The sequence below is a fragment of the Podarcis bocagei genome (genome assembly GCF_964188305.1).
Source record: "Podarcis bocagei genome assembly, chromosome: W".
Classification (NCBI taxonomy): domain Eukaryota; kingdom Metazoa; phylum Chordata; class Lepidosauria; order Squamata; family Lacertidae; genus Podarcis; species Podarcis bocagei.
Genome location: NC_138131.1, coordinates 85,943,203 through 85,969,024, shown reverse-complemented (window position 1 = coordinate 85,969,024; position 25,822 = coordinate 85,943,203). Strand labels below are relative to the sequence as shown.

General features: G+C 46.4%; 1 protein-coding gene across 1 annotated transcript in view; it reads right to left on the bottom strand.

Moving 5' to 3' along the window:
* Positions 1-24,739, bottom strand: part of LOC308578161 (uncharacterized protein) — a gene marked incomplete at both ends in the record, with an annotated part of 148,440 nt that extends 123,701 nt beyond the window's left edge. The window contains 3 exons of the mRNA XM_081178420.1: positions 20,723-20,902; positions 22,063-22,164; positions 24,620-24,739. Coding sequence (XP_081034546.1) covers positions 20,723-20,902; positions 22,063-22,164; positions 24,620-24,739 — 402 coding nt within the window. The remainder of the gene's footprint in view (positions 1-20,722; positions 20,903-22,062; positions 22,165-24,619) is intronic.
* Between the last annotated feature and the right edge of the window lie 1,083 nt (positions 24,740-25,822).

Sequence of the window (25,822 nt, the reverse complement as noted above, 5' to 3'; positions counted from 1 at the left end):
TAGCCACCCCTCCCACTTTGGTGTCATCTGCAAATTTGATCAGGATGCCCTTGAATCCATCATCCAAGTTGTTGATAAAGATGTTGAATAAGACCGGGCCCAAGACAGAACCCTGTGGCACCCCACTAGTCACTCTTCTCCAGGATGAAGAGGAACCATTGATGAGCACCCTTTGGGTTCGGTCAGTCAGCCAGTTACAAATCCACTGAGTGGTAGCATAGTCAAGACCGCATTTTACCAGCTTCTTTATAAGAATAGCATGGGGCACCTTGTCAAATGCCTTGCTGAAATCAAGGTAGGCTACATCCACTGCGTTCCCTTCATCTACCAGGTTTGTAATTCTGTCAAAAAACGAGATCAGGTTAGTCTGACATGACTTATTTTTCAGAAATCCATGCTGACTATTGGTGATCACAGCTTTCCTTTCTAGGTGCGCACAGACTGTTTGCTTAATGATCTGCTCCATAATCTTCCCTGGTATTGATGTCAGACTGACTGGGCTGTAATTATTTGGGTCCTCTCGTTTCCCCTTTTTGAAAATAGGGACAACATTTACCCTCCACCAGTCTGCCGGGACTTCGCCTGTTCTCCAGGAATTCTCAAAGATGACTGCCAGTGGTTCTGAGATCACATCTGCCAGTTCTTTTAATACTCTTGGATGAAGTTCATCTGGCCCTGGAGACTTGAATACATCTAAACTAGCCAAGTATTCTTGTACTATCTCCTTAGTTATTCTGGGCTGTGTTTCCTTTGCTGAATCATTTGCTCCAAATTCTTCAGGTCGGGCATTGTTTTCTTTATCGGAGAAGACTGAGGCAAAGAAGGCATTGAGGAGTTCAGCCCTTTCTGTGTCACCATCTTCTCCTCTGAGTGACCCCACTGTTTCTTTGTTCTTCCTTTTGCTACGAACATACCCATAAAAGCCTTTTTTGTTGCTTTTAACCTCTCTAGCAAGCCTGAGTTCATTCTGTGCTTTAGCTTTTCTGACTTTGTGTCTACACGTGCTGGCTATTTGTTTGAATTCCTCTTTGGTGGTTTCCCCCCTTTTCCATTTTTTGTACACATCCTTTTTTAATCTTAACTCAGTTAAAAGTTATTTAGATAGCCACCCTGGCTTCTTTAGGTCACCTTCCATGTTTCCATCTCATTGGTATTGCCTGACGTTTTGCTTTTACTATCTCCCTCTTAACAAACTCCCAGCCATCATGAACTCCCTTTCCTTTTAGTATTACTGTCCATGGGATCTCACCCAGCACTTCCCTAAGTTTTATGAAGTCGGCTTTCTTAAAGTCAAGAAATTGAGTCCTAGTATGCTTGGCTGCTCCTTTCCGCTGTATAGAAAACTTCAGAAGAGCATGATCACTCGCGCCTAATGATCCTTCCACTTCTACCCCACTAACCAGGTCATCAACATTGGTTAGGACCAGATCTAAAATGGCTGTTCCTCTTGTTGCTTCTCCCACTTTCTGGACAATGAAGTTGTCTGCAAGGCCAGTGAGGAATCTGTTTGACCTTATGCTCTTGGCCGGGTTTGAAATCCAACAAATATCCGGGTAACTGAAGTCCCCCATTACTACTATCTCCCTTCCTTTTGCATGCTTGGCCATCTGTTCCAGGAAGGCATCATCTATGTCCTCCGTTTGGCTTGGGGATCTATACTAAACTCCCACAATGAGGTCTCTGTTATGTTTCTCTCCCTTAATTTTGACCCAAATGCTCTCACTTTGGCTTTGAGGTTCTAAATCTTGGATCTCTTCACAGGTATACACATCCCTGACATATAACGCTTCCAGTGAAATCAGCGGAGAGAGCACAGGACCTCCGCTTGGCACGCCCACGCTGCGCAGAAGGCTTCCACGCAGAGAATCTAGGAGGAGACTTGGAGTCAAGCAACTTTTATGTTGGAAGAAATTTAGGTCACACCCACTGACGGATTCTGCCAGTGACTAAGACAGTCGCGTTTCAAGGGCTGTCAAACCAGGGAAAGTTTTAGCTATACGACTAGCTTGCAGCAGTTTGCAGTTTACGCACAAGCAACCCCAATTCCCATTACAGCAATCCGTCAGTCCCTTGTTGCTTGTGCGGAGAGCAGCAGAGGCAGTGTCATGAGTCAAGCTGGAGGAGCAGGCGCCGGAGAGGGGCCAGGAAGGAACCAACGCTCGAAGAGAGAAACAGAGAGTTGGAGCAGCAACTGGCTATAGTAGCGGCGCGGCTGGATGAAAGGCGGACTCAGGATGCCCAGGGGAAGCCCAACCCCATCGCAAGGAAGGTACCGGGACTAGTGCAGAAGTTTTCAGGCAACCCCAGAGACTATAATGCTTTTAAGACAGATGTGCAATATGCGCTGGACCTGCAGTATGAGGACTTTGCAGACGATGGGGGGAGGGTCGCTTTTGTGATAGGGCACCTGGAAGGCGGGGCCAGAGAATGGATTAGGCCCTTAATGGCATCGGAGAATGCCGCCTTAAAGAACTTGAGGAAATTTTTTAGCGCCATGGACCATATGTTCTCAAGTGATGTGGAGCAAAGCGTGACACGCCAGCAGCTGATGGAGTGCAAACAAGGGAACCAATCAGTGAGAGAGTACTGGTCACGATTTGCAATGCTAATCCACAAACTCGGGTGGGAACTGGGTTCAGAACCAGTGCAAATGCTATTTGAGGAAGGCTTAGCCTCTTGGGTAAAAGATGAACTTTCCCGCTCGCCCCGCCCGCAATCGATGGACCAGCTGACTAAAATGGCGCTTGCTGTGGGAGTACGCCAAGAGGCGCGCGCTCTGGAAAGGCGGGAAGGGAGAGTGGAGCGTTGGCATGACAATCGCATTCCAGACGTGCCTGGGCCACCTGCACCACCCGTGCTGCCCGCGGAACCAATGGAAATTGGAGGAGCGCGCGTGCGCGGGGTTTCAAACTCCGGCGAGGTTCGCAAGAAAGAGGGGAAAACGACCAGGAAGTGTTTTCTCTGCCTACAGCCGGGACATTTTGCCAGAGTCTGCCCTCAGAGAAAAGCGTGGTAAGGAATGGTGGGGGCCGCGGGGGGAGAGCAGGAGCAGGGAAACGGCAAGGCTTGGCTGCAGGAGAGCGGGCACAGCAGCCAGGCGAGCAACCAGTGAAGGTGCCCAAACCAGACCCCCCCCCCGGGCAGCAATAGCCATAGAGGTGGTGTTAGAACTCCCCAACGGACACCCTATTAAGGTGAAGGCATTGCTGGATTCTGGCAGCTCTTGCAACTTCTTTAGCAGGGATTTTGCACTAGAACACCAACTCCAGGTGGTGCCTCTCGAACACCCCCTGCAAGTAACAACCATTGATGGGAGAGAACTCTTGGGGGGGGAGTGACCCACTAGACCCCTCCCATGAAAACGAGGGTCTCCAGACACACTGAGACAATTGCCTTTCACGTTGCCACATTAGCAGGGCCACCAATCATACTGGGAATGAGCTGGCTGGCACTGCACGATCCAGTAGTGGGGTGGCACCAGCGGACAGTCACCTTTGGGTCAGCTCACTGCGTAGAGCACTGCCACGAAGGGGAAGCCCCGAGGATGGCAGTAGCCAGGATGGCAGGGATAGCGGTGGGAGAAAAGGTGAGAGTACTGTTATTGGTTTCAGAACTCACAGGGTTAAGGAGTTCTGTGTGACGTCTCTTACCTGAGGCGTGGTTAGAAACTCTTATGGGAGTGGATTGACTCTGAGAGTTTCAGTCTGGTTTCGCTTTTGCGGAGAGAGGACGCAAGATGGGTGGCTTTCACCAGGTTTGAAGTTATGCTGTTAAACTTCATGATTAAAGGCTAAGAAGATAAGGAACGCCTTTGTGTCTGAATTTATTACTGCAATTGCTTCACCGCTGTGTTTATCTCTGCTACCGGCAAGAGGGAGAGGCAGGAAGGATTTTTGGATCAGCACGGACAGACAGCAGAGCTGCGCAAAGGGAAGCGTGCTGGACTCCATGTTTGTTTTTCTTGGAACTCATGGCAACTTTGGCCTCTCCGTTGCCATAGGTTATGGGTGCTTGCCAACGCTTTGAAGCATTGCAGGAACGTCCCACGTGTGTGTGGGGAAGCCAGCAGGAGAGTTGCTGGGTCCAGCTGGAGCTCTGGAGCTGTTTCTCTGAGGCTGGAAGGAGCTCGCTGGGAGGAGAAGCCGATCTGCCAGAGGCCGGAGGAAGCTGATACCAGTCGTGAGTAAGCTTACCCCGGGGGAGAAGGAGATGGCTCAGTCCCAGGAACATGGCTTTGAGCTTAAGCTGCCATGTGAGAAGTTAACCACTAAAACGTGGTTGGAGTGGAGTTATTTAGCAGAGTTGTCCTTAGTTGGAGCCAAGCTCTGGGAATTGGTGAAGCCGATGTCTTCGTCAGCTGGGGCTGTTGCAAGCCAACGTGAAGCTGAGGAGCGTGTTCTGGCTTTTCTGGCTGAGAATGTAAGTGCTGATTTAAGGCCTATAGTTCTGGATGCAAGGAAACCTGCGGTCGCTTGGCTAGCTCTACAGGAAGTGTGCAAAGCTGGGGGCGGAAGCAAGGGCCGGGAGACGGCTGCATCGGAACAGGAGAGGCAAGAGGGCACTGACCACCTTCGTGGAAGCCGGTGCACAGCTGGGAAAGGCTGTGGGACCCCTGAGGGGGACGAAGGGACTATTGCCACTGCTGCTGTTGCTGCCAGTTTCGCAGGGTCTCAAAGCTGCGCAGGTGATGCAACATGTCTGCGTGAGGAGCTTGGAGAGAGGCAAGCTGCTGGGGGCCCTTTACCCACCACTGGGGGTGCAGGAAAGCGTCCTGGGAGCCCTGGGAGCAGTGGGGGGGCGGTGAGCAGTAAAAGCACAGAAAAGCCTCTTTTTCCAAAGGCTGCCAAGAGTTGTTTGCGTCGTAAGTCGAAGCCTGGGAAACAGGACAGAGCTAGATGCGTCAAGGTCAGCCATCTGCTGCAGAGGGAGATAACGGCTGCAGAGTTGTCTGGGAACTCTGAGATAAGTCCAGTCTTCGGAGCAACGAGAGAAGTTGCGGTTTCGGACGCTGCCAAGGACAGGGGGTGCAGCGGGACGTTTGTTGGCATGGCAACACTACAGAACAATTCCAGCAGGGACACAGCTGTGAAGTTTATAATCGACAGTGGAGCGAGTCATCACCTGATTGGAGAGACACCTGCTGGGGGGCTGCGGGACTGCAGGGCTGTTTTGGATGGGAAAATTGTGCAGTTTGCAAACGGTTCCCAAAAGCAAGTTTCTGACATTGTTGACGTGTATGTTCCTTTTTTGCAGGCGCAGCTGGAGATCTACGTTGTGCCAGGAATGTATTGTTGTCTGTTATCTGTACCAGCTCTTGTAAAAGAAGGGTACAAAATTTGTTTTGAAAATAACACCTGTTCTATTTCCAGAGGGGGGAAGCTGCTTGTCAACGTGGAAGGCAAGGACAATCTCTTTGTTCTGGAGACACCTCTGGAGGGTGGGGGGAATGCAGGAAAAGCACAGGCGCAGTGTGCTAGTGTTCCCAGTCATGATTCATGTGTTCATGTATGGCACAAGAGAATGCCTCATGCTTGTTCGGAAGATGTTAAAAGGTTGCCCGGCTGCACCAAAGGTTGTAAAATCACACCATGTGAGGGATCCCTAGTGTGCAGGGCATGCAGCAAGGTTCAAAGGTGCAGGTTTCCCGGGGTAAAGAGGGTAACCACAAAACCTTTTGAGTTGGTTCACACAGACCTTACAGGACCCATGAAGTGTGAGAGTCTGGGTGGGGCCAGGTTTCTGCTAACAATGGCAGAGGATTTTTCTCAGAATTTATGGTGTTTCTCTCTCAGGTCACAGAGGGAGGCAGCGCAACTGATCCAGGATTGGGTTGCGGAGGTGGAACTAAGGTTCTCCACCAAGGTGCAAGAGTTCAGGAGCGACCGTGGGTCACAGTTCACTGGGTCTGCTCTGAAGGAATTCTTCAAGGAAAAGGGAATTCGTCACCAGGTGACGGGTGCAAAGTCTCCTCAAGAGAGAGGCGTGGCAGAGCACAGGAGTGAAACACTGGCTGAAGCTGTCAGGGTTTTGCTGTGTGACTCTGGGCTGCCTCAGAGCTTTTGGAGTGAGGCTTGGAAGTTTGCCAGCTTTGTTTTTAACAGGTCCTACAATCACGATGTAGGTGACACACCGTATTTTCTGTTGCACAAGAGGAAGCCACAGGTGCATTTCTTCCGTTCGTTTGGTTCTAGGGCTTCAGTGCCGATACCAACAGCGCAACGGAAGGAGGGTGGTCCTAGGTGCCAGGACATGATCTTCTGTGGGTATGATCCTGCGACAAATGGGTGGAAGTTTGCATACCCAGAGGGTGATCAGACCAAGCTGCTGGTCAGCAAGCATGCTGAGTTCTTTGAGCAGGGTGGTTGGTCACGGCCTAAGGTTGGTTCTGATTTTCTCTCAGAATGTCTGTCCGATTCTGAGGGGGAGGAAGAAAGGGAGGAAGGAGAGGCAAAGGCGGAGCCTGTTGCTGAAGACCAGGTTGCTGATGATGGTCAAGCACAGGGGTGGGTTTCTCCACAGGTTAAGATGGAACCCAAGAGCGAGCCTTCATCTCCTGTTAGCCATGTGCAGGAGGCCCGAAGACGCAGCAAGTCAGAGGGGGAATCTTCTGAGCTTGCTGGAGACACACTTGCTGACCCCAGTGGGTCAGGAGGAGCGCCCGAGGTTGTACTCCGGCGGTCAACTCGGACCACAAAGGGGATTCCACCTGAGAGGTTTCAGGTCACCAGTGCGTGGGTTGGTTTCGCACAGTGTGATTCTGGGAGTGTGGAAGGGATTCAACAATTGCCTGGGATAGATGCCAGTGGGAGGCAAAAGGCAATGGGAGGTGAGTTGAACTCAAAGAGGTCTGTAAATAGGGGTTCACAGTTTCCCTCAGGGTTCGAGACGAGAGGGGGTGTTATTGGTTTCAGAACTCACAGGGTTAAGGAGTTCTGTGTGACGTCTCTTACCTGAGGCGTGGTTAGAAACTCTTATGGGAGTGGATTGACTCTGAGAGTTTCAGTCTGGTTTCGCTTTTGCGGAGAGAGGACGCAAGATGGGTGAGCTTTCACCAGGTTTGAAGTTATGCTGTTAAACTTCATGATTAAAGGCTAAGAAGATAAGGAACGCCTTTGTGTCTGAATTTATTACTGCAATTGCTTCACCGCTGTGTTTATCTCTGCTACCGGCAATAGGGAGAGGCAGGAAGGATTTTTGGATCAGCACGGACAGACAGCAAAGCTGCGCAAAGGGAAGCGTGCTGGACTCCATGTTTGTTTTTCTTGGAACTCATGGCAACTTTGGCCTCTCCGTTGCCATAAGTACCACCTCAGTATGCAGACCTGGAAGAAGTTTTCAGTGAGAAAGAGGCGGATAGACTACCCCCTCACAGGCCCTTTGACTGTCAGATCAACCTACTCCCAGGGGCTCAGTTACCAGTGGGTAAGCTGTACGCCATGTCAGACAGGGAGATGCAGGAGTTGAGGAAGTTCATTGACAAGAACCTGAAGAGGGGCTTTATACGAGAATCAAGGGCGGTGGGGGGCAGTCCAGTGTTCTTTGTGGACAAAAGAGACTCCAAGGAGCCCCGCTTGGTCGTAGATTATAGGTCGGTCAACCGGGTATCGGAACCAGTGACCTTCCCTATGCCCAGAATTGATGACATTTTGGCCAGGGTAAGGAAAGGGAAGGTTTTTACCAAGTTGGACCTTCAAGGGGCGTACAATTTGATAAGGATGAGGGAGGGGGATGAATGGAAAACCATGATGTTCACCCCTCTGGGGGCCTTTGAGTACCTCGTGATGCCCCTCGGATTACAATCGGGTTCCAGCACATTTCAAGCTTTCATGAACCACGTGTTGGGGTCCCTGCTGTACAAGAATTGTGTGGCCTTCCTGGACGACGTACTTATCTACTCAGAGAACGAGGAGCAGCATCTGAAAGATGTCAAGAAAGTGCTGAAAAGGCTGCAGGAGCATCAGCTGTGGGTCAAACTGGAGAAATGCCAATTCCACGCCCGAGAGGTGGGGGGAGAGCTTCCAAGATGGCGCCGGCAAGGGCAGCCCTGCTCTAAGCTCCATGCTAGTCGTGCAGTTTTTTATTAGTTTTTAACAGTTTTATTAATTTCTTTTTACCTGTTTTAATTGCTAGCTAAGGCATTTAAACCTACAAGTGACACAGCAATTTGTCTCCCTTGTTGGAAGGACACTGAATCACCGGCTACACAAGGAACTAGAAGGCAAGCGTTGGTTAAAATTACTCCCGGGCACTGGATCACCGCTGCTGTAGCTGTAGCCTGGAGACAGGGTCTGAGCGGAGTCTCAATACTTGGGGAAGGGAAAGAAGCCAAGCCGAAGTTTTGAAGCCAGGCCAGGGGAGGACCAGAGGAGACCATAGGAGTCCTCAGGTGCCTGGACAAGCAGCTGAACCCGACGGGCTTGAGGACCCAGCCTCCCTCCCGAGCCGCTTTCTCCAGCTGCACTTCGTCATCCTACCAGCTAGTGTGGAAAGCTGTGAGGCTGTGAGGCTTCGGGTTGCTGAAATTACACTTTGAGAGGCGAAGAAGAAGTCTACGGCAGAGAGAGGTGAGAAGAAAGGAGACGGAAGTTCCAATTAAACAAAACAAAAGCCTGGAAGTTCGCAAAGCGGTGAGACCCTTCTGTTTTAAGTAAAGCCTGCCTTCACTTACCCCAGAGACCGAATAGGGGAGGGACGGGGGACCGGATAAAGATTTAAATTGAGAGCCCTTGACTTGTATAATTAACCGTGAAGAGGGCTGAGCTGGAGAAGATTTACTAGAGCCCTCAACAGGAGTAAATCTCTATCGGAATTTTACTCTTATTATAGCTCTTCAACGAACTGTGGAGAAATCCCTGGAGTTAAATACTCAGCTGCACAGCTAAATCACTGACTGTGGTAGGAAGTTCCCTTCTTCTCTCCTGTATTATTTATATTATTTAGTTCATATCTACTGTGGCTATGGGCAAGAGGAAACGCCTCAGAGAAGCAGAGGAATTACTGCTTCTCCCTAGCCCCAAGCTACAAGCTAAGGGAAGAAGAGTCCAGTCAAATCCTCAAGCAGCAGTTACTACACACAATAGATTTCTTCCACTAAGTGACTTGGATGTAGCCATTCCCAAGCCCCAAAATACCATCTTACACACTTGTAATCTAACGAGCACTCCCATTAAAGGTGGGTCTGACGTGGATGGAAAAAAGATCCAGGATAAAGAGAACCAGCTGGGAAATGAGTCCTCCCATTTACAATTAGTCATTAGGACACTGGACTGTATATTTAAAAAGATAGACTTTCTGACGTGCTCAATTTCCAAGCTAACTGAAAAAGTGATGGATATGGATGCCAAAATTGCCCTCAAAAATAACTACCAGAGGGGACCTCCACGGATAGCCCCACCAAAATCTGGGGCAAAGGGGATGAGAAAATACAAACTAAACAATCTCATGTGTAAGCAAAATCTAACACTGCAACCAAAGAAGGTGTGCCTAACGATAAGGTCAGAGATATGGGACTGGTCAAGCTTAGAAGGAGCTAAAATTGCCCTAAGTAAAATCCTGAGAATAAGCACAGTTCATATCGATCTTCGTGCTTTACTTCCGCTAACTCAATCAAATGGCCCTTACAAAGTTATTTTAGCCTTCCATTCGCTGAGATTACCCTTATTAATAATAAGAGAAAAATGGAAATTCATAAAAACAAAAATCATACCCACAAGGGTTTTTGCGGACAGCATAGTAAATCCACTACTTGTGGAAAAAGGGAAAGAGACATTAGATTCAGAAACAAGCTCTATAAAATCGCCAGACAAAGAGATCTTGCTCTCCCCACAGAGAACGGAGGAGATCGTCTGCAGCCCACAACTAGGAATGAATTTGGGTAGTTCCAGAATATCCAGTGGTGAAAGCGCCCTTATGAATTCATTTGATGAATTACAATCACAAGAAAAAGAAAAAATAATAAATAAATTAGACAAATTAAGAGAGAAGATGTTTCAGGCCAAAAGTAAAATAGGAAACAAAGAAATTCAAACAAACAGGGCCATTGAAGGCTCGGTGGACCTTCTCCAATTTAGCCCACAGCCCCAAAATAGGTCTATAAAATCCAAGGCAACGATACAGACAATCGTCCCGCCACCTTCATTAGTTAATTTGGAACCAGCTCATCCTGTACCAACCGGAATGGATATATCTACTAAAGAACAGCAAAATGTAAACAAAATTTCGACACATTCCTCAATGCCTGACCTGGAGTCATCATTATCGGACGGAGAATCCCTAGCTGATGATCTAGAAGTTCAATCTGTTATCGATACGGACTGGACAGAAGACCCCTTGGGCCATATAAATAAGATGATATACCCATGGAAGGAAAATCTAATAATAGCTAAAACTTGTACCGACCTAATCTCTGCCCCCCTAGGTGATAAGCTCTCTGATAAAACAAGGGATTTCAGAGAGGAGATCAGACCAAACCAGGACACTACCCCTATAGGACCGAGCGAGCAGAGCATAATTATAAACAGCTCAAGTGGCACACCTGCGTCAAAAGGAGAGAAGTCATCTACTATTAGTCAAAGGAAAATTACTGACTTCTTTAAATCTGACAACCCAAGATCAGCGTTCCCCCCTTCTCCATTGTGACTACCCAAACCCCAGTCAAATCTCCCCCCCCCCCCCCGTTCTCCTTTTTAAGCTGGAACATAGCAGGTTGGAAGGGGAAAAAATCTGACCCGGACCTTGTAAAACTAATAAACTTACACCAAGTAATTCTTTTACAAGAAACATGGGAAGAGGGGAGAGTAGATATTAATGGTTTTGATGTTACATCATTACCGGCATGCCCGTCTACTAAAGGAGGCCGGCCTAGTGGAGGATTAGTTATAGCAATTTCCTTGAAAATACAGGCAAAACTCACGCTTGTAAATGCTTCCACCTTTGCAATTACAGCCCTGATTACGGGGGAAAATTTTGAACTTGTTATAACAAATGTCTATCTTCCTCCTGGAGGCAACACTGCAGACTTATACAATAAATGGGGAATTTTGGAGGAACATCTTACTCTTTGTCTCTCCAAATACCCCAATATACCCAATGTTATAGCAGGGGACTTCAATGCTCGCATTGCAACAAACTGGGAGTCTTTAATCAAAGCCAAATGGTGGATAACTCCAGAATTCATTAATGACCTCGCCCTCCATACTCAAAGACTTTCCAAAGACAAAAGGGTAAATGAAGCAGGAACCCTTCTTTACCAATTGGTACTACGTCTAAACTTAGTGATTCTAAACGGGAACTGCCCGCCAGACGTACCGGGTGATTTTACACACATAAGCTCCTCTGCAAACAGTGTCCTGGATTATATGTTAGTATCTCATGACATTTTCCCCAAATTTTCCCATTTTAAAGTTGAAAATATTCAACTGAGCGACCACCTACCGTTGGTCGCCACAATGACTATAGACTGGACCCCAGATGGAGACAGGCACCCAACACATCTGATTACGAACTCAGTATTGCAAATCAAAAGTGTTAAATGGTCCGAATTACAGGCCCAAAAATACTCAGCATATTTCCAACAAGGGCTAAAACAAGCATATTCAGGCTTAATTGAGGACTACTACGATTATGACCAAACTCTAAGACTATTCTCGAATCTGTCAGAAGATCTATCGTCCTTTTTCTCTGTTCCGACGCATAAAATAAACCGAACACAAAGGAAGATAGGTGCATTGTGGTTCAATAGTGCTTGTAAACAGGCTAGACAACTTCTTGGTAACATCTACAAAGAATATAAAGCAACGGTCCTGCCAAAAGAATATTTCCAAGCAAAATCGGCCTACAAGCAAATTCAAAAGGGAGCTAGACAGGAATGGCAAGTGAATCAATGGTGGGCAATCATAGAAGCCTCATCATTACGGAACTCCAGACAATTTTGGCTCCTGGTAAATCAAAGAACTAAAAGATACCCTTTAACTATTATTCCTGTCCCGGTTTGGGAATCATACTTAAAAAATTATTTTGCCACAACTGACTGTACTGCTAACACAAGAGATGAATTTCAAGAACAGCTTCCCCTCTGGCCCCCCACTGATCCGGAGGACATCCATGATTTGATCGTTAAACTCAAAACAGGGAAAGCGCCTGGGCCAGACCTGATCCCGGCAGAAGCTATAAAATACCATGCGGACTGGTGGGCTTAAGTCCTGGCGACCATTTTTGATGCCGTTAACAACTCTGGAATGATCCCGGAAGTATGGAAGGACGCTATTATCGTTCCAATCCACAAAAAGGGCTCACCAGACGACCCAGGAAATTATAGAAATATCAGTCTGCTCTCAATAGTGGGGAAACTGTATGCCCGCTTCCTGTTGAACAGACTTACCCAATGGGCCGAAGAGAAAAAATTAATTGGGCCCGAACAAGCTGGATTTCGCCCAAAACAGTCAACAATTAATCATATTCTAATTTTACAGCATCTTGCCTGGAAATATTCCACCCCAAAGGGTGGCCAACTCTGTGTGGCATTCATTGATCTAAAGGCAGCATTCGATAGTATCCCCAGGAACATCCTCTGGGAAAAACTCACCCGCTGGGGCATCGACAGAAGGCTTCTCTGGCTAATAATTAAACTCCATGAGAACTCAGTGGCCAGAGTGAGACTCACTCCGGAGGGCGATCTCACCAATTCAATTCCCATTAACAGAGGTGTCCGACAGGGCTGTATATTGGCTCCATTCCTGTTTAATTTATTCATAAGCGACATGAGGACTCCCCTAACAGAGGCTCAAGAAAGGATTCACGCACCCCGCCTAGCACTTTATCGTTGCCCTCTGTTACTATATGCGGATGACGCAGTCATCCTCTCCTTTTCTAGAGTAGGTCTCAGGAGGGCCTTAAAATTTTTTGGATCATATTGTAACACAAATTCCCTTACAATTAATTATGGAAAATCTAAGATCCTAGTTTTCTCAAAGAGCCGGAAACTCCATAATTGGAGAATTGATGGGAGAGTCATCGAACCAGTTTATAGATTCCAATACTTGGGAGTTTGGTTACAACATAACCTTAGATGGAAGGCCCATGTAGCTTATGTTACAAACAGAGCCAAAGCTATCTCCTTGGCGATCTTGCGATTCTTCTTCACCGATGGAGCCCTCCACATCCCATCGGCGTTGAAAGTGTTCAAGGCCAAGGTGATCCCGACAATTGCTTATGCCATCTCAACTTGGGGGACTTTTGTCAACCTATCTCACCTACAGGTTATTCAAAATCAGTTTTTAAGAGGGATATTGAAACTGCCCAACTGTGTAAGTAATACAGCGTTACACATGGAACTTAATATTGTATCCCTGGAAAACGCCCTGTGGAAGCACATACTCTGTCACTGGTTATCTCTATGGCACAATCTCCCAAACTTGTATTTGATACAATGTATGTGGAGAGATGATTTCCAGAGCCCATGGGTAAAAAATTTACAACTGAAAATTACGGCAATGGGAATCTCCCCATCTAAATTACTAGAGCAGGACATAGTTCCAGCTAAAAGATCAGTAACCTGTAAACTAGAGGAGATGGACTTGCAGCAGAAAATGGTGTTGGGCAATGGTACCTGCTCACCTCAAAACCTTGGTTTATTACCCCTCTTAAGGCTCCCAAACTATTTGAATTCCTTAACTTCTTCGACTCATAGATATGCCTTTATAAAGGCAAGATTCAACGCCTTCCCATCGAACGTGCTGAGAAATAGATTTTCCAATGGACAGATATCGCTCTTATGTGATTGTAATTGTGGGGCACCGGAATCGTTGCATCACATAATCTTTGATTGTGCTTCTCACTCATCGGCCAGGAGCAAGTTTCTTGATCCATATCTAAAGGGAATCGCCGATGATTGGAATGAAGCCAAACTGAGATATCTACTAAATGATGAAGATCCCCTAAGATCACTCACGGTTGCCAGATTCTTGATCAGCGTCCTATCCCTAAAGAAGAAAAACGGACTCCTGTGCGGCTCGGATGACCCTTTTAAACCATGATATATGTTTTAGGATGTAACTAGGTGATATCACCACTGATGTCTTTTATTAATTTATGAGCAGAAGACGATGTCTATGTTGCAAATTTATTGTAATGTATGTTTTGTTGGGTCTTTTGCTTATTTTGCTTTGGTTCTTGTCTGTTCTTGTAAGTTTTTAGCTGTTTTAAATTTGGAGGTTTAAGTATATATATGTTGGTGGGAAACTGTCGTGTGACGGGCCAATGGCCGTAATAAATATCAATCAAGAATGGAAATAAAAAGTCCATTGTATAAAATACATTTGAGGGTCACTTGAGCAGGAAGCACGTGAGGCGCAGCAAAACACAGGCCGATAAACAGTAGACAAAGCCCATCTTTCCCAAACATCGCAGGAAAAGGCCAGAATTTACGAAGCGCATGAACCATCACAGCTTTCCTCAATGATGAAGCAATTGCTAATATATAATCATAGAACTAGGGAGTTTGAAAGGGCCACGAGGCTCATCTAGGCTTACCCCCTGCAATGTGGGAATCTTTGCCAAAGAGCTTCCCTCTTGTGGCTTATCCCCACAACAGATACTGACTTTGGATTTTGGTCAAGCAAACAGTCTAATCCAGGCATTCCCAACCTGCGGCCCTCCAGATGTTTTTGTCCTACAACTCCCATGATCCCTACCTCACAGGACCAGTGGTCAGGGATGATGGGAATTGTAGTCCAAAACATCTGAAGGGCCGACGGCTGGGGATGCCTGGTCTAATCTGTCAGTGCCTAAATGATCTCAAGTGTCAGAACAACTTGACTGCTATCAGGAAATTTCCCACCGTCCCATTTCGACTCTCCAGCACCTGATCTGCATCACCAAGATGATTGTGTTGTTGTTTAGTCGTGTCCAACTCTTCGTGACCCCCTGGACCAGAGCATGCCAGGCACTTCTGTCTTCCACTGCCTCCCGCAGTTTGGTCCAACTCATGCTGGTAGCTTCGAGAACACTGTCCCACCATCTCGTCCTCCGTTGTCCCCTTCTCCTTGTGCCCTCCATCTTTCCCAACACCAGGGTCTTTTCCAGGAAATCCAGGAAATGCTGGGTGAGATCCCATGGACAGTAATACTAAAAGGAAAGGGAGTTCATGATGGCTGGGAGTTTGTTAAGAGGGAGATAGTAAAAGCACAACGTCAGGCAATACCAATGAGACTGAAACATGGAAGGTGCCTAAAGAAGCCAGGGTGGCTATCTAAAGAACTTTTAACTGAGTTAAGATTAAAAAAGGATGTGTACAAAAACTGGAAAAGGGGGGAAACCACCAAAGAGGAATTCAAACAAATAGCCAGCACGTGTAGACACAAAGTCAGAAAAGCTAAAGCACAGAATGAACTCAGGCTGGCTAGAGAGGTTAAAAGCAACAAAAAAGGCTTTTATGGGTATGTTCGTAGCAAAAGGAAGAACAAAGAAACAGTGGGGTCACTCAGAGGAGAAGATGGTGAAATGCAAACAGGGGACACAGAAAGGGCTGAACTCCTCAATGCCTTCTTTGCCTCAGTCTTCTCCGATAAAGAAAACAATGCCCGACCTGAAGAATTTGGAGCAAATGATTCAGCAAAGGAAACACAGCCCAGAATAACTAAGGAGATAGTACAAGAATACTTGGCTAGTTTAGATGTATTCAAGTCTCCAGGGCCAGCTGAACTGCATCCAAGAGTATTAAAAGAACTGGCAGATGTGATCTCAGAACCACTGGCAGTCATCTTTGAGAATTCCTGGAGAACAGGCAAAGTCCCGGCAGACTGGAGGAGGGCAAATGTTGTCCCCATTTTCAAAAAGGGGAAAAGAGAGGACCCAAATAATTATCGCCCAGTCAGTCTGACATCAATACCAGGGAAGATTCTGGAGCAGATCATGAAGCAAACAGTCTGTGAGCACCTAGAAAGGAATGCTGTGATACCAATAGTCAGCATGGATTTCTGAAAAATAAGTCATGTCAGACTAACCTGATCTCCTTTTTTGACAGAATTACAAGCCTGGTAGATGAAGGGAACGCAGTGGATGTAGCCTACCTTGATTTCAGCAAGGCATTTGACAAGGTGCCCCATGATATTCTTGTAAAGAAGCTGGTAAAATGCGGTCTTGACTATGCTACCACTCAGTGGATTTGTAACTGGCTGACTGACCGAACCCAAAGGGTTCTCATCAATGGTTCCTCTTCATCCTGGAGAAGAGCGACTAGTGGGGTGCCACAGGGTTCTGTCTTGGGCCCGGTCTTATTCAACATCTTTATCAACGACTTGGATGATGGATTCAAGGGCATCCTGATCAAATTTGCAGATGACACCAAACTGGGAGGGGTGGCTAACACCCCAGAGGACAGGATCACACTTCAAAACGACCTTGACAGATTAGAGAACTGGGCAAAAACAAACAAGATGAATTTTAACAGGGAGAAATGTAAAGTATTACACTTGGGCAAAAAAAATGAGAGGCACAAAAACAAGATGGGGGACACCTGGCTTGAGAGCAGTACATGTGAAAAGGATCTAGGAGTCTTGGTTGACCATAAACTTGACATGAGCCAACAGTGTGACGCAGCAGCTAAAAAAGCCAATGCAATTCTGGGCTGCATCAATAGGAGTATAGCATCTAGATCAAGGGAAGTAATAGTGCCACTGTATTCTGCTCTGGTCAGACCTCACCTAGAGTATTGTGTCCAGTTCTGGGCACCACAATTCAAGAAGGACACTGACAAACTGGAACGTGTCCAGAGGAGGGCAACCAAAATGGTCAAAGGCCTGGAAACGATGCCTTATGAGGAACGGCTAAGGGAGCTGGGCATGTTTAGCCTGGAGAAGAGGAGGTTAAGGGGTGATATGATAGCCATGTTCAAATATATAAAAGGATGTCACATAGAGGAGGGAGAAAGGTTGTTTTCTGCTGCTCCAGAGAAGCGGACACGGAGCAATGGATCCAAACTACAAGAAAGAAGATTCCACCTAAACATTAGGAAGAACTTCCTGACAGTAAGAGCTGTTCGACAGTGGAATTTGCTTCCAAGGAGTGTGGTGGAGTCTCCTACTTTGGAGGTCTTTAAGCAGAGGCTTGACAACCATATGTCAGGAGTGCTCTGATGGTGTTTCCTGCTTGGCAGGGGGTTGGACTCGATGGCCCTTGTGGTCTATTCCAACTCTATGATTCTATGATTCTCTTCTCATGAGGTGGCCAAAGTCTTGGAGCCTCAGCTTCAGGATGTGTCCTTCCAGTGAGCACTCTGGGCTGATTTCCTTCAGAATGGATAGGTTTGATCTTCTTGCAGTCCATGGGACTCTCAAGAGTCTCCTCCAGCATCATAATTCAAAAGCATCAATTCTTCGGCGATCAGCCTTCTTTATGGTCCAGCTCTCACTTCCATACATCACTACTGGGAAAACATAGCTTTTACTATACTGACCTTGTTGGCAAGGTGGTGTCTCTGCTTTTTAAGATGCTGTCTAGGTTTGTCGTGAGATGATTACCCCTCCTTTATTGCCTGTTCCGGGTTGCCCAACCACTACCCCAGAGTCCTCTCTTGGCAGATCAAGAGGAGCAGGTGACGGCAAAGGCGGCCGGGTTTTGAGCTGGGGCAGTCAGAATAAGGTCCACTCTCGATTCAAAACCCTCAAATGTATTTGATATCATTGATTTTTCATTTCTATTCCTTGCAGATCATCTCGTTGTTTTATTGCTACAACCAAGGGCTGATGCAAATTAAGAGGATAATGATAATGATGATGATGATGATGATAATAATAATAATAATTAATAATAATAATAATAATAATAATAATAATAATAATAATAAATAAAAAATAAAAAAAACTTTTATTTGTATCCTGCCCTCCCCGTCCGAAACCGGGCTCAAGGAGGCTAACACCAAATATGTAACACTGGTATAAAATCAAGCAATAACGAAATTACCTCCTGAAAACAAGCCAGGATCAAATTCAAATCCAATTAGATGGCTTTCCGCAGGATTAGGGTTGGGAACAGTAAACGCTCATCAGGCCCAACTCTTATATGGGCCTGTGAGAACACTGGGAGGCCTCTTTCATACTAGTCCTTACACAAAAAGAGAAGGGGAGTCAGGTTGAACCAAAGGCCCGGCGGAACAACTCCATCTTACAGGCCCTGCAGAAAGATGTCAGATCCCACAGGGTCCTGATCTCTTGTGGCAGAGAGTTCCACCAGGCCGGGGCCAAGGCTGAAAAGGCCCTGGCCCTGGTCGAGGCCAGCCTAATCTCCCTGAAGCCCAGGACCTCTAACATTTTTTTATTTGCAGACTGTTAGATCCTCCGTGGAGAGGCGGTCCTAGGCTGTATTCATTCGTTTGGCCCAACGTGGGGCTCGTACCCATGACCCCAAGATTCAGAGTCTCAGCGCTCTGCTGCCTGAGCTACTCACACAGCTGCCCTCTTGTGCACCTCACCTCAAATTTGTCCGAATTGTGCATGCCTGGGATTCACTGCATGAGATGGGAGGTGGGGTGGTTCCCAAAGTCAGAGCTCATGTAGCCAACGCGGAGCCGGCCCTCACTGCCTTTCAGGTCCTTGGGGTGCTCGTAAGGCGGCTTGTGGAGCACGTTGATTTAGCAAGGGGATTCAAGAAAGCCGGGTTACGGAAATGACATGGGGGTGGGGGACATGAGGCCACATCTTTGAAGTTGTTCCAATGTTACAAATATACATACCTTTGACTTGACAGCCCAAGAAAGACACGCAGAAAATCTATGCTTTAACCGACTCTCCTCATTCCGCCATTTGAACGAATTTGGGCTCCACCTCCCTCCATGAGCCAAGAAGCAGGAAGTCATGTAGGCAGCAGGAACAGGGCATCCCGCCAGAATTCCCCAAGCCTGAGAGCACATACACGGCACCCCACCGAGGGAGAGACCAAGGGGGCAACCATAGACATCTGCCAAGGCAGTTTAGCAAGGCAGGTGTTCTGAATGCCCATCTCCAGACAAGTCCAGTGGGAAAGGACGTGTCAAGAGTTTTATTGTTCTTTCAGTGATGGAGATTTAAGGGGTCTGATAAAGGGACCTCATAGTGAATGCATAACCCTTGTATACCCCTCCTCATTTGTGATGTGCTAGTGATGTAGTGATGATGTATCAACGATGCTGCTTGAAGTGTATTCTGGGGGGAAGAAGGAAGTTTTAAAAGTTGACATTGCCCCATGCTCGGGGTTCTTACTCCTGGGCAGACCTGTGGTGCAACAGTAAGAATCATGGTCTACTGACCACTGTTTTGCTCCAAATTACCGGGCTGGGACTTCCTCCTTTTACTGACAGCATGGACCCATGGGGGACAAGTGCCCCGGTGAGCTAGGCTGTCAAGGAGTCACTCACCCTGGAATTTTTTCGCTTAACAGCCATTGGCGCCAATACAGAGCAGGCTTCCTAAACCTTGGCCCTCCAGCTGTTTTCAAACTACAGTGCCCATCATCCCTGACCACTAGACCTGCTAGCTAGGGACCATGGAGCTGTAGGCCAAAAGCATCAGGAGGGCCAAGGTTGAGGAAGCCTGATAGAGAGCTCTACCTCTCTTTCAAATCAGAGCCGGCAAAGGCGGTGGAGTTCCTGCGCGGGTGCCTCGAGGCGGTTGGAGGATGGATGGCAGCTAACTGGTTGAGGTTGAATCCTGACAAGACTGAAGTTCTGTGGTGTGTGGGCGGGTGGGGGGGACTCCCTGGTCCTGAACGGGGCAACTGTGCCCCTGAAGGACCAGCTGCACAGTCTGGGGGTCATTTTGGACCCATGGAGGCACAGGTCTGTTCTGTGTCCAGGGCAGCTCTATCTGGGATGCAGGATAAGACCCTCCCTGCCCACGGACTCTCTTGCCAGAGTGGCGCATGCTCTTGTTATCTCCAGCTTGGACGACTGCAATGCGCTCTATGTGGGGCTACCTTACTGCAATTAATCCAGAATGTGGTAGCCAGACTGGGGGCCGTGAACAGCTGCAGAGACCACATAACACCAGTCTTGAAAGACCTGCATTGACTCCCAGTACGTTTCCGGGCACAATTCAAAGTGTTGGTGCTGACCTTGAAAGCCCTAAACAGCCCAGCAGATGAAACTTTCCTCTGGTTGTCAATATTAAGAGGATGCCAGCAAGATCAAACCTTTCTGTAAAATAAAGGATTTAAATCCAGTCTGACTGAGACCACATACCACCGGTCCCAAGAGATCTGCTTTGGCTCCCAGTACGTTTCCAAGCACAATTCATAGTGTCGGTGCTGACCTTGAAAGCCCTCAATGGCCTCGGCCCAGTAGACCTGAAGGAGCATCTCCACCCCGGACACCGGGGTCCCTCTCCCGAAGGCCTTCTGGCGCTTCCCTCCCTGCAAGAAGCCAAGTTACAGGGAAGCAGGCAGAGGGCCTTCTCGTGGTGACGGCCGCCCTGTGGAACGCCCTTCCATCAGATGTCAAAGAAATAAGCAATTATCTCACTTTTAAAAGACATCTGAAGGCAGCCCTGTTTAGGGAAGTTTTTAAATATTTAATGCTGCCTTGTGTTTTTAATATTTGGTTGGCAGCCACCCAGAGTGGCTGAGGATACCCAGACAGATGGGCAGGGTAGAAATAATAAATTATTATATATTATTATATATCCAAAGCCAACATGAAAGCATTCAAACTCTGACGGAACGGAGCGGCGCACACCTCTTCACAGCATAGACCCACCTTGTCCAGGCAAAGGTTCCCATGTCTCTCGGCAATAGCCTTTCGGAAGCCGTGAGACAGTGGATACAGCATGCTGTGATGGGGGTGCACCGAAGGGAGCCGGTTCTTCTCCAGCTGGTCAGCCACAATACTGACAAGCTTCTTCATTCTCTCGTCGTAATCGGTCCAATCACAGACGATCTGAAAGGGGGCAAAGAAAACCAGGGTTCTAGATTCAGGTAGGTAGCCGTATTGGTCTGATGAAGTCAAAATATATATAAAAATTGTCCAGTAGTGCCTTAGAGACCAACAAAGTTTGTTCTTGGTATAAGCCAGGCACCCCAAGCCTTCGGCCCTCCAGATGTTTTAGACTACAATTCCCATCATCCCCGACCACTGGTCCTGTTAGCTAGGGATCATGGGAGTTGTAGGCCAAAACATCGGGGGGGGGCGCAGGTTGGGGATGCCTGATATAAGCTTTTGTGTGCATGCACACTTCTTCAGATACACTGAAGCGGAAGTCCCCAGACCCTGATATACAGAGGGAGAAGTCCCCAGACCCTGCTATATAAGAGTAAGGAGAAGCCCCCAGACCCTGATATATAGTGGGAGGGTGAGTTGGGGTTTTTCTCCGAAGGGTAGTAGGAGTCAATGGTATAAGTCCACCTGCTGGCAACTGTGAATGACTGAAAAAACAAGGGATGGTACGCAGATGACCTGAAATAGTTTTAGGATATTTAGGATAGCAATGGATCCAAACTACAAGAAATAGTTTTAGGATATTTAGGATAGCAATGGATCCAAACTACAAGAAAGAAGATTCCACCTAAACATTAGGAAGAACTTCCTGACAGTAAGAGCTGTTCGACAGTGGAATTTGCTGCCAAGGAGTGTGGTGGAGTCTCCTACTTTGGAGGTCTTTAAGCAGAGGCTTGACAACCATATGTCAGGAGTGCTCTGATGGTGTTTCCTGCTTGGCAGGGGGTTGGACTCGATGGCCCTTGTGGTCTCTTCCAACTCTATGATTCTATGATTCTATGATTCTAGGATATGTAATGAGACACAGTCGTCCACAGGTTGACCATACCGATTGAGTCCTACTACCGTTCAGAGAAATACCCCGCCCCACCCTCCCTCTAAATATCAGGGTGTGGGGACTTCCGCTTCAGTGTATCTGAATAAGTCTGCCTGCACATGAAAGCTTAGACACAGAACAAACTGAGTTGGTCTCTAAAGTGACATTGGACAATTCCTGTATTAGGTGACGCTTTTACCATTACCGTGGTACCTTGGGACTCAAACGCCTCGGTTCCCAAATGCCGGAAACCCTGGGAGTGTTGGCCCTTAAAACTCTGCCTCACCTGCAAACAGTGCGCCAGGTTGCAGTAAGCATCAGGAAAATCCGGCTTCAGTTTCAAGGCGGTGCGATACGAAGCAATTGCCTCTGGGATGTTTCCGGAATCCTAGAAAGGGAGGGATATTTCAGCAATTGCCACTAGCTTTTTTTCTCAACCATCAAAACCAAAGATGAAGAACAGACAGAAGGCACGATGATCCACACCTGGTAGACTTATAAAGTAACATTCAACAATCATTGGAATAGAACAGGGGTCGGCAAACTTTTTCAGCAGGGGGCCGTCCACTGTCCCTTAGACCTTGTGGGGGCCAGACTAGATTTTGGGGAGGGGGAAAAAGGAACGCATTCCTATGTCCCACAAATAACCCAGAGGTGCATTTTAAATAAAAGGACACATTATACTCGTGTCAAAACATGCCGACTCCCGGCTAGATTGAGAAGGCCATGGGGCCGTAGTTTGCCTCCCCATGCTATAGAATAATATTGAGTATCAGCATGTAAAAATTCAATAGAAACCTACTCTTAACAATTACAATAAATTGTAATTAATCGTACAATAAATGAATATTACAATGAATGATTATTGTAATTGATCATAGAATAAATGTTACAATAAATGGTTATAAAACAATGGCAAGTCACAGTGTCTACAATAGCCGCAGCGAGAATCTTAACAGACAAAGGATGGAAAGGAGAATCCCATCCCTACTAAGTTGGCGTAGCTAGCAAAAAGGCTAAAATACGCAGAATTAGCAAGATTATAATACAGGCAGAATTACGAGAGGTTTTGGAAGAAACATTTCATAGAGAACAGGACACTTGCAGAGTACAGTGGTACCTCTGGATGTGAATGGGATCCGTTCCGGAGCCCCGTTCGCATCCTGAAGCGAATGCAACCCGCATCTGCACGTCGCAATTCGCCGCTTCTGCGCATGACATCATTTTGAGGGTCTGTGCATGCGGCGAAACCCGCAAGTAACGTGCTCCGTTACTTCTGGGTCACTGCGGAGCGCAACCCAAAAATATTCATCCTGAAGCATATTTAACCCGAGATAGGACTGTATTGTCTAAATTTACAGGGGTGCCCAAATTTTCCCAAAGAGGGCCAGATTTGACATGAGGGCGGGGCAAATTTGTTGAGCTGTTTTAGGATTTAACCCCAAGGTTGTTGAGCTCTTTTTAGGATTGAAGTTGTTGAGCATTTGGGGGGGGGGGGGTTGCCCCAGTAAGTAAACCAGGTTACGCTCCCCGGCCACACGCTGGACATGTGTGGTCTAAAAAAAAATGTTGGGAAAATTTAAATTCTTTGGCAGGTGTGGATTGACAAAGGACAGCAGGAAATATGACAAAACCAATGCATTTTGAGATCTAGGAGAGACGAGCAAAAGGGCGCCATCGGAAATGTGACGTAGGGGTGATTGGAAGTCACAATGAGATTTTTGGGTGTGGAACTCCACCATACTTTCCGTCTATATAAGCCACCCTCTATTTGGGGGGGCTCAAATTTAAGAAAATGAGCCATTCACCCACCCAATCACCCGTATAAGACCTCCCCCCCCCATTTTTATTTCAAAGTAAAAATAGCAATTTTTTCATTTTCCTTTTAAAAAAATTATTTACAAACAAACACATAGACACAAAACAAAATTCGTATTACCCTACCACCCAAAATTTCAGACATTAAAACCACCCTCGTGGCTTCCCTCCACCGCCCCTCACCCTCCTATATAATATTTCACATTGCCATTTTTATTTCCCCCCTATTTATTTATTTATTTTTGATTTCATTTTACATGCTAGTTGCCGTACATTTTCAACACTATACATTACATATATGGATTCCCCACATCTAACCCTATACACAACTCAGCATTTACCCAAATACCCACGTGACTTCCTTCACTCACATTCACATTGCAATTTTTATCTAAATTTATATTTCTTAACTCTTTTAACTTACTATTTATTATTATTATAAACCAGATTTACAAACATTAAACCAAACATATCAACATGTTAGTTTTTGAGCAGTACTTGAACACATAATCTTCAAACCATTTCCATTATATTTTTATTTTCCAGTTTGATTGGTACCTTATTACTGCACTTGACCTTGCCAGTTCTATAAATTCAATTAGTTTCTTTATCCAGTCATCCTTTGTGGGTATATATTTCCTGTTCCAGTTTTGTGCAAGGAGTAGCCTTGCTGCAGCTGTCGCGTATAAGAATAATATCTTCCCATCTTGTGGTATTTCTTTACCTCTTATACTCAGTAAATATGCCTCTGGTTTTCCCCTCTAAATTAATTCTGATCATCTTTTTTATTTCCTCATGAATTTTTTAACGTTTCTGTAGCCCCACCATAAACGTATCGGCGTGCCCTCTGCCTCCTCACACTTCCAGCATAAATTCCAATTCTCCCCTTTTTCTTTTTGTGCCCCATCTCGGTTTGGGACGGCTTTTGCCAGTTGTTTTCCTTTTGTAAAAACTAAGATTCCCCTGCTGCCCCCCCCCCAGTTTTTTTTTAAAAAAAATAGATTTAGCAGAGACACAAAGCTTACCTTATGGATGGAAGCGAGGTTGCTGTGGGCATCGGCAAACGCAGGATTTATCTGGATTGCTCTTGTGTAGCATTGCAGAGCTCCCTGGACGTCTTGCATTTCCTTCAAGGTGTTCCCCATGTTGGAATAGGCGTCTGCAAAAGTGGGACTGATTCTGACATGGAGGGGGAGAGAAAAAGTGCCATTTTGGTACAAAAATACTCTGAAGTTACGCTGGAAATGTAAGGGTCAAGAAGGCTCTTTCTATCCTATACGGTGGTCTTTAGGGCAGTTCATTAAAAAAACTTTTTTAAAAAATGCCTTCTCCAAAGCCTTCACAAAATAGGAAAACGTCCAAGAAAACAGCTATTTTCATGGAGGGTTGAGATATTAACTGATATGCACAAAATTTCAGATATAGCTATATAATCCCTAGTGTAGTAAGATAAGACCTTGGGAGCAGGCATCTTCAAAAAAGTGTTTTTTTATGAACCACCCTAGTGGTCATGTGAGACAGTGAGACCTTGGTTCTCAAATGTTTTTTATACAGGTTTCTTTATACAGAAGGTTTTTTATACAGAAAGGTTCAGCATTGTGGCATCCTCTTCATACGGACAAGCAGCACTTTCCTTTTGGGAAATTCCATGCTCCTCAATTCTGGCAATTATTAATCACTCTCAATTCCACCCTAATAATTGCCACCTGCCCGGATTTTAACTTGTCTGAATTAATTTTTATTTGAATTACTTGATGTCTGCTTTTAGGCTCGTTGTGTTGTTTTTATGATGTTAGCTGCTCTGAGCCCAGCCTTGGCCGGCGAGGGTGGGATACAAACAAAAACAAATTATTATTATTATTATTACTACTACTCAAACGCTTTGGTTCCCAAATGCCGAAAACCCAGAAAAAGTGTTCCAGTTTCCAGGCGTTTTTCGGAAGCCAAACATCAAATTTGGCTGTCAGCTATTCTTTCTGGGGCGCCTGCACCAATCAAACAGACTTCGGGAACAGATTAAGTTTGGTGCTTTGGTTTTTGCAATTTATGTGGTGTTTTTGTTTCGGAGGCTTTTTTGGTTCATTTGTTTTTGCGACTGTGCGGATCCCAGTTTAGTTACTGATTGATTGATTGATTGATTGATTGTGTGATTGCAGAAACGGATAGAAGCCCCGGTCCCCATCCGAACAATGACTATCATCAGTGCAGGTGAGGAAAAAAAATAATTT